Source organism: Hypomesus transpacificus, unplaced genomic scaffold (genome assembly GCF_021917145.1).
Source record: "Hypomesus transpacificus isolate Combined female unplaced genomic scaffold, fHypTra1 scaffold_290, whole genome shotgun sequence".
NCBI classification, from domain to species: Eukaryota; Metazoa; Chordata; class Actinopteri; order Osmeriformes; family Osmeridae; genus Hypomesus; species Hypomesus transpacificus.
In genome coordinates, this window is record NW_025813817.1 from 108,004 (window position 1) to 116,919 (window position 8,916).

The window sequence follows — 8,916 nt, forward strand, 5'->3', positions numbered from 1 at the left end:
TTTTATTACAGTCAGTGTGGGGAAAGATTATGCGAATCTGCTCTGTTTGATCACTCAAAGAGAGAGCAAAATGTGTGGGTTGTTTTCCCTCCATCTTTCGTTCTCTCTCGTCTGACCTTGGCAAATTAGCAGACCTCCTAGGAGCAAATAGCTCAAAGCACGACAGCTGTTCATACATAAATATGTGTACCGCTATGTCAAAGGCTGGCTCGCAGAGTATATTTCTTGCAGTCCTTACATAGTACTTGTTTTGAAAGGCAATAGTGTTGACATGCTTTTTTCTCTCGTCATATTAATTCATGGAAGACTTTTTTTTTTTATGATTTAAAAAGGTAATGTATGTTTTTAGCCTAGCGCTGTTGTTGTGCGCCTGTTTTGTGGATCCACTGAGAGTGGGAATAGGATTATTTTCTCCACATACTAAAGCCAAAATGCTGAATCATGCAAAACTGCTTTGTGCCTCCGACAATGTGTTTTCTGGAGATCTAAAGCTCAATGACAATACCTCACAACACAAAGCTTTGCTTTTATCCCTTTTGATGGCCATCGCCCACATGGAAGACAGATGGTATATACCATTTCCATGGGAGTAGTCCTCCCCTTGACAATCATAGCTGAACATGAAGACGGACACTGTATTTGAGCCACACCACGCTCGTCAATCATATTAGTTTATGAAACATATCTGCCTGAGAGTTTGTCAACAAAAGTTGACAGGAAACTGTTGAGCTCTTCCCACTCCTCGTTGGGGCGTGAGAGAGGTCCGATGTGGTCCATGAGGCTCTGGAGGTTTACCCTGCACAGGACTCGGGTCTTCCTCACTGTCCTGTCTCACATGACCTGTGACCAGTCACATGACTCAATTCCACTATGACTGTCACAACTTTCCCAGCTGGAGGAAATCAAATCAAATGTCATTTGTACTGCCCATTTTTTTTTTTTACAAGCAATGTCACAGAGGGCCTTGCAGATGCCCATTGATCGGCGTCAAGAAGCTCAAACCTCAAGAAAGACAAGGAGTGTTCAGGAAAACTAAAAAAATGGAAGAGATTTGTATCGTAAGTTCCACATTATGTGGAAATCCTGTGCATCATTAGATGTACACAACACTCAACAAATACAGTTGGCTACTTGAGTGGTGGGTGATGATGACCATTGAAAGACATTGAAGTTTGTTTGTTTGATTTCATTCACTAGAGTTGGAGTGGCACGATATAGGCCAATACAGTTACATCCACTTAATACTGACTGTATAATCTGCCTTCAAATCCATTACACTCAGGTGGCACTTCTAAGGTGATTCCCCTGGGGAGGGTCTATATAATCTTTTATAGTTTCGCATAAATACACAGCGAACGGGATGAATTTGCACTCGTGAAGATGAAACTTCGGGGACAAGTGTGTCAGGATGTGTTATGTCAGCAAAAGTGATGATCTTTAATGGCTTGGGAATATCCAAGGTTCCCACCCACAAGATGTTATTTATGCATCGTGGCGGAGACGAGCTAAAGACCCTGATCAATATTAAACAGACCCACACTTTAATTAATCATCTACTTCATTACTTAAATGCCACCCATGGATCGCTAAGTGATTATGCCAGCTACATCTCATGCACCGCAATCGATATGTAATGTGCTGTGTTGTGAGATGTGCTAGCATAGGCTACTGTAGAAATGCGTTAGGACCAAAGTGGAATAGCACTTGTGCACGTTTCCACATTATCTTAGGAATCAGCTAAGTGTCTACGGTAGACGGGGACAATATAACTAAACATTTCTGGTCCACCTTTTAAATCAGCAAATTACTATAGAGTCGTCAGTAGCTTTACAGGAGGACAAACCAACTGGCGATTAAGCTATCATGGTGGTCTAAAACAAAGACTTTAAACCCAGCGAGCACAAGTCGTTTGCAAACGTCGTAATTTAGTTATTTCCAGAACAACTGGATTTGCCTTGACTTTTGAAAGATTCCCAGAGATCAGAATGCTTCAGACGACATGATTATCTTGGCCAATCCTAAAACTGGTCACCATCCTATAAAGTCAGAACTGTATTTCCGGTTCTCATGTGACATGACCTCAGCTGTTCATCTCAGGTCCATGACGTAACTTTTAGTCTAGCCTGTATGAGATCTGATCCCTGTGGGTTTGTGTCTAAGACCCTGGTCGATGGGAAGTCACTTACCTATTCATAGTCACAACTGTACAGGAAACACAATCTGCCAGCTCCTGATTCAATTTTAAAAAGTAGATTGACAGAAATACCCCCAAACAGCAAGACTGTGAGGAATGGGGTCTGGTTTGCAAACAGTTACTGTTACTGAAATGTCAATACTTTCTAATTTCCCCTCTCCACCATTTTAATTGCTGTTGCCCCAGACCACTTATAACATGATTCCCTAATCACTAAGCAGATTGCTTACTCCTTATGGTTTTAATGACACACATCATCTGTGGAAATATCTCATAAAAGCTGTGCGGTTTTGCTGGGAGGAAAACCACTTGGACTGCACCCTAACCCATGAAATCCCTATGAGGTCATCCTGTTAACCTCATATAGTGAGATTACAGAAGGTGTGGAATACGTTTAACATCCTGGCCAAGTAGTATCTTTCATTACTGTTCTTAACAGGAGACATGGACAGCAGATTTAATATAAGCCAAGAATGAAATTGGGAACTATTAACTGACTTGACAACTGATTCCACCAAACGATCTAACAATTGAATAACCTTTAGCACACATCCTCCAAACTACTACTGCTACAGTCATCTAAGCCAACATGATGCCACTGTTTCCATCAGTACCATTCAGTGTCACCATCGCCTGCTGATTTGACTGACCCTAATAGCAGCACTGACTTGTGGGTAATAGATGCCTGTAAAATGATACTCTGAAATAGGAGAGAAAGAGTGGAGCACATTCAGTTCAGAGGAACAGACAGTGTGAACTTTGACTAGACAGTGAGCCATACAAGCTAGTGGGCTTGTTATATTTACTACATTCCAACCCATTGTACCACGGGTACCATAACAACCTATGCACAGGCGCAGTGTAAAGCTGGGATAACATCTCCCCAATTTGAGGACAAATAGTTGGTCTTTCACAACAACTGGCACAGATGAAAACAAGCCATTATGTCAGGGTTGCCTGTGATCCTGCCTGAGACACTGAGGACCCAGACTAAGGACCAAGCGGTCAATCAGCAACCTCAGAGCTTGGAGACCAGTTACAGAGGATGAGGACTGCAAGGCCGGCAACAGAATAAAGGCACTCAAACAGCTGCTTGATATACACATCCATTAATTACATGTTGACGCCTCAAGTCTGGCCTGAGATGTTGAAAATAACCTTTTTTCTTTTTTTTTTACAACTCTGGAGCAATAACATAAGACCTCAATGCACAGTATCATCCAGACACAATGCTGTGAGTTCTTAATTATTTCCTCTCTCTTGGATTTGAGAACCGAGAGAGAAATCTGATCTTCACATTGCTCTGGTTACAAAACAACGTTTTTTTCGTAGCTATTCCATAAGCCTCTCTGCACACAGTCCTCTCCTTCAACAACAAAGCAACCATATCAGAGGGGCTGTAGTTAGAATAAATCTGCAAATGTGTGGATCTCTAAGGCAATTCCACAGCTCATTTGGCATGAAATGTTAAAAAACAGCTAACTTTTAAGACCAGAGTGACATTTTAGGGGGAGTCAGTCCACTCAATCCAGTAGCCTGCCAAGAGAGGGGATAAACAGATGGAACCATTCCATGGGGGCCAAGGACTCATTTGCTCCTGTGTTCTGGTATGGTTGTTTCCATGTTTATTTGTTTTTTATTTTCCTTCTATTAGTTTCTGTAGGGGGAGGGGTTTTGAGAGTAATGTACTGTAATTGGAGACAATGTCATCCTCATCTGCTCATTCAGGATAAAATCTCTGTTCTGAACTTATTTATTGTGACTCATTTTCTGGTATCCCACAACTAACAATGGGTAATGTCTCAGTCTTGTCAACCACTGTGGGAAACATAACACATCTCTAAAGATAGCTCACTTTAATTCGACTCTTTTTCCCAGGGAGAACACCAGGTGACAGTGGATTCCCCACCTCTGTGTTAATTAGGACAGTAGCTAAAACAACACATATTTCCAATAAGCTTCAGCAGAGACAGATGTGACAAGCTGCAGAAATGTGATGAGGCCCTCGGGATATGAGGGTGTTCAGAGTAACGAGTCTTCTTTGGGTTGATATGTAAGCAGGGCCGAACACACATGATTCACCCCTAGCAGGATCTAGGCAACGGTGGACTTCACTAAAGAAATGCCTGTGGCTGTAAAAGAAAAAGGATTCAATAGCCCCTGTGCAATGGACTGTCATTTGTGTCAATATGGACAGACCCTAAACAGCAAGCGGTATACCCCACTACTTTTAACATTTAGTCATTTAGCAGACGCTCTTATCCAGAGCGACTTACAGTAAGTACAGGGACATTCCCCGAGGCAAATAGGGTGAAGTGCCTTGCATAAGGACACAACACCATTTTTTCACAGCCAGGAATTGAACTGGCAACCTTCTGATTTATAGCCCGATTCCCTAACCGCTCAGCCATCTGACCCCCACTGATCCCCACCGAAATAATCTTGATAAAAAAATTTGCAGGCTAAAGTTTGTCGAGAGTCAAATATGATTCCATCATTTTTTCCTCATCCTCTTTTTTTCTTTTACTAGACTGCTCGACTAAAAACGTCCAGCCTCTTTCAAGCTGAAACTGAGCCTTTTCCCTGGAAAAAGAAACAGGGTATCTTTGTCCCTCCTTGGTGAGACACTACCTCACCTTCAGACCCCGTGGGTATAAACCAATTGGTATCAGGCTTTGACCAAGCAAATTCATACCTCATTGACCTTGGTCACAAAACGCAAGAGTAGGCAAAAAGTGGAGAGGATGGCTATTCTTAAAATGGGAGATAGTCTTAAAACTCTTCATAGAGGTATCTTATTTATTATTTATTTTGTTATTGTCAGTTTAAAGGTAAGTAAAATTCAAGGCACATCGAGTTAGGGAGAAAAAGTGGACGAACTGAGGCAAACTGAGAGAGTGATGGATCTCCTTGAGACACATTACTGCTGTTTGTATTGGGCCTGGCATCCTGCAGCACCACTACTGCGCTCTCTCCTCTCTCTCTCTCTCTTTCTCTCTCTCTCTCTCTCTCTCTCTCTCTCTCTCTCTCTCTCTCTCTCTCTCTCTCTCTCTGTCTCTCTCTCTCTCTGTCTCTCTGTGTGTCTGTCTGTCTCTCTCTCCCCTCTCTCTCTCTCTCTCTCTCTCTCTGTCTCTCTCTCTCTCTGTCTCTCTCTCTGTGTGTCTGTCTGTCTCTCTCTCCCCCTCTCCTCTCTCTCTCTCTCTCTCTCTCTCTCTCTCTCTCGCTCTCTCTCTCTCTGTCTCTCTCTCTCTCTGTCTCTCTTTCCCTCTCTCTTTCCCTCTCTCTCTCTCTCTCTCTCTCTCTCTCTCTCTCTCTCTCTCTCTCTTTCTCTCTCCATCTGTCTGTCTGTCTCTCTCTCTCTCCATTCTCAATCAATACAGGGCCCATGGGAAGATTACACCAACAACTTTGGTTTTAATTTGTTTGGCATTCTTGTCGTTCACTACAGCAGTAAATTCTCTTCACCGACCAATGTTTTGTATTTGTTTCAAAAAAATTCTTCAAACCACCGTCCATGCTGCTGCTCTGTTGGTTTTGAGCAGAACAAACAACTCTCTGTAACAAGGCTCTAGTCACAGGTCACTTCCCTGACAGCATCACCACGGGAGAACATACAATGGGCCCAATGTTAGAAATGTGACCAGGTAAAGTAATGGATCTTTTTTTCTTTGTTGAGTCCCAATCCATGAGCAACGCCTGCCTGTGCCTGACCCCGAGTAGAGGCGCTCACTGACCAATCACAAGCCCTGTCTGCAAAACTGTACAGTCTTAAGCACAATGCCGCGCAAAGCCAACAAACAAGCCAGGCATAACCACCGATGAGTGTTGGGTGACCTCTCTTTGTGCGGTGTGAAGAGCTGACACTGCCGACTGCACAGCAATGCCCTGAGAAGAGGAGGAGTTTATTTAGGAAGTTAAGGGCACATTTAGAAATATTAATTAAAGTGTAGCAGCAAGGCAGTGTGTGCAATATCATTTTCCTTTTTGCTACGGAATCTAATTAGGCTTCACATGACTCTCTATTTGTCTGTGTGCTGCAACAGTATAGTATATATATAACAGTATAGGAAAAGGTATAGTGCATGATCTATTTCTCACAATCCTAGTCCATTTCATTTGGTGAAACATGCATTTTACAACTGCACCTACGGCCGATGTAAAATGTCGGATTATATATTGGGAAATGCATAGGACATTAATCAGTATTTTAAAAAGGCCCGCACCTCCAGTGATTCACTTTTTAGCCTTACAGCTACCCGCCCGTTGCCAAGGTTTCGGTGTACGCGCGGCTCGAGCGGAGACGCGCTATTCAACGCTGTAGTACTAGTATTGCCAGACATGGCGGCGGATCTACACCCCGAGTGGATATCTTGTCTCCCTTCTTCTTGGAGTTATGGGGTTACTCGGGATGGACGTGTCTTCTTCATCAAGTAAAGACATCATGGATTTTATTAACTGGCTTAATGTATGATTTAAACCCTTTTAGGCACAGCTTACAACGGGTTTTCACTATTTCCATTTCTCACCAACAGCGAAGAAGCGAAGAGTACAACCTGGTTGCATCCAGTAAGTGGCGAGGCAGTAATAACCGGACACAGAAAAACTCCAGGTATGTTGACTTAATTCGTGGAGAAGTTTCTTTGAAAATCATCTGATGTTGTACACGCCAATGCTGTGTGTTTCCAATGGCACAATCTCAAAGAAACTCGCTCTGTGTCTGTTTTGCTACTGCTGACTTTGATGTGTGGGTTTTGGTTCGCGTACTGCGAAAATCTAACGATTTGTTCTTTTTGAGCGTGGTGGTGCCGACTGCCCACACCACTGGTGCCACAGAGTCGTTGGACGGTTAATTTGGTCACCCTTCATTTGGCACTACAGCTAACACTAACAGTATCGTTAGCTAGCCTTAACTACCTGACCTGGCCACCTACAGTCGTCCACTGCGTTAGGTAAAAAAGGGAAAAACGATTAACAATGCTCCCTTCAGACAATAAATGAGACAATTCAAATTTCGAACTTGACAACCATCTCGGTAACTTATATCGTTAGCTAAACACCTCGCTGCCCTGCTAGCAAGGCAACGCAGCAAAGCCAGTGTGTAATTGATTGACATTTTTCCAGCAGCGACAGCTGCTGCTGATACACGGTTAGAGACTAGCCTAGTCTAGCTACATACAAACTTACTTGACTAGTCACCACTAAATTAACCTAGTGTAGGCAAACACTGTACTGAATCAAATAGCAAACATATACACATCAATTAGATATAAATAATGTCAATTTTACTCTGTGTGTACCACTCATTAACCAGTGGCCACCTATCTTGCTAGCTAACTAGCTACCGTTTTTGTCACTTGTGACTGTGTCGTTTGAAGTCTGTTAGGTAGCCCAAGGTGCTCGCACTCTGACCAAATGGCATTGCAGCCTTGTGCATGGTTGGTCCCTGCACCGAGACACCTACCTCCCTGACAGCTGTTATGTCATCATTAGCATTCCAATCAACCCTGTTTAGTCTGTTGTTTAATCTGTTTTCTCTTCAGATCTACCGACTGGTTGGGAAGAAGGATATACTTTCGAGGGAGCTCGATGTTTCATCAAGTGAGTCAGAATTGTGCTGCCATCCTGCTTCAACATGCCTTTCTCATTATCTTAATTATTGCTTGGTTTGGCCCGCTTTGCAAGTCATACTTGTCACACGGATGACGACAAGGGAGACGTTGTGTAGTGTCATGTCAGAATGCCACATCTTCTATTGGAGACGTTGTGTAGTGTCATGTCAGAATGCCACATCTTCTATTGCCTCTGATGTTCACAACTTTTGTATGAAACACAAAGCCCAACCCTTATTTGCTGTGCTGATTTTGAAAGAAAATAACATGCTTAGAAAATGACTGTCCTGTGAGCGTTACTCCTTTGTTTGCATATAGTATCAGCATGGACGGTTAATGATTAGTCATTATACTGATACAGTCGGTGAGCAAAGTGTCAGTTGGTCTCAGTTTCAAACATAAACATCATTCACATTTTGACCATGATTGTGCTGGTGTGTATGTATATATGCTGATAACTTGAAAACCTTTTTTGCATTTGTGTTTGTGGCTGTATGACTAAAACAGTCATGTGTTCCACTAGTTCAGGGAAAGACACTTTCTATTCCTCATTTAACTCCCACCCTTCTGAACTATATTCGAGAATTCTATTTACGAAGTGATGTTCACCAAAGAGGTTAGCTGAGGTCACCATGTCTTAACGTTTCATTCCATTGGCTTCATGACAGGCGTGTGTGTAATCAGAGACCATCATGTGATCCATCTACAGCTAGCTACTGCTCAGAATGTGTCACATCCATGTAGATGCGATGCCCTGCCTTGTTGCCTCTCAAAAGTGAAATGTGTCAGTTTGTGTGTTGGCACATGCTCTACTGTGCATGAATACACTGTGCAGCTTTCTTTTTTTTTTTAAGAGGAAGAGAGAGTGTACACAGAACAGGAATGCTGGAGAGTATTCACATTTCCTCCCATCCTCTCACTCCTCTTTGTGTTAACAAGGCAATCTTTCCTCATGAATTCTAGGAGCCTTGTGGCATGCTGCCAAACAGAGAGGCAGTAATCTGATATATTTATCTGATTTACCAATCTGATAAAAAATCACTAACCAAATTCTGCATGACATGAGGATTGTCTCTGTCAGAATTTGGTGGCGATTTTCAGAAAAAGGTACAC

General features: G+C 42.7%; 1 protein-coding gene across 1 annotated transcript; it reads left to right on the top strand.

Annotated features, from left to right (window-relative positions):
* Positions 1 to 6,484: 6,484 nt before the first annotated feature.
* On the top strand, positions 6,485 to 8,438 carry LOC124463515 (pleckstrin homology domain-containing family A member 5-like). The gene is made up of 3 exons (XM_047015272.1): positions 6,485 to 6,624; positions 6,727 to 6,803; positions 7,735 to 8,438. The coding sequence occupies exons 1-3, from the start codon at positions 6,533 to 6,535 to the stop codon at positions 7,794 to 7,796; spliced, it is 231 nt and encodes a 76-aa protein (XP_046871228.1). The 5' UTR covers positions 6,485 to 6,532; the 3' UTR covers positions 7,797 to 8,438.
* Positions 8,439 to 8,916: the final 478 nt, after the last annotated feature.

What these genes read in the sequence shown, in the direction of transcription:
- LOC124463515 (XM_047015272.1), top strand. Translation starts at nt 6,533, where the DNA reads ATGGCGGCGGATCTACACCCCGAGTGGATATCTTGTCTCCCTTCTTCT. An exon ending in GGACGTGTCTTCTTCATCAA is followed by an intron (nt 6,625 to 6,726) that starts GTAAAGACATCA and finishes TCTCACCAACAG; the next exon opens with CGAAGAAGCGAAGAGTACAA. An exon ending in CGGACACAGAAAAACTCCAG is followed by an intron (nt 6,804 to 7,734) that starts GTATGTTGACTT and finishes TTTTCTCTTCAG; the next exon opens with ATCTACCGACTGGTTGGGAA.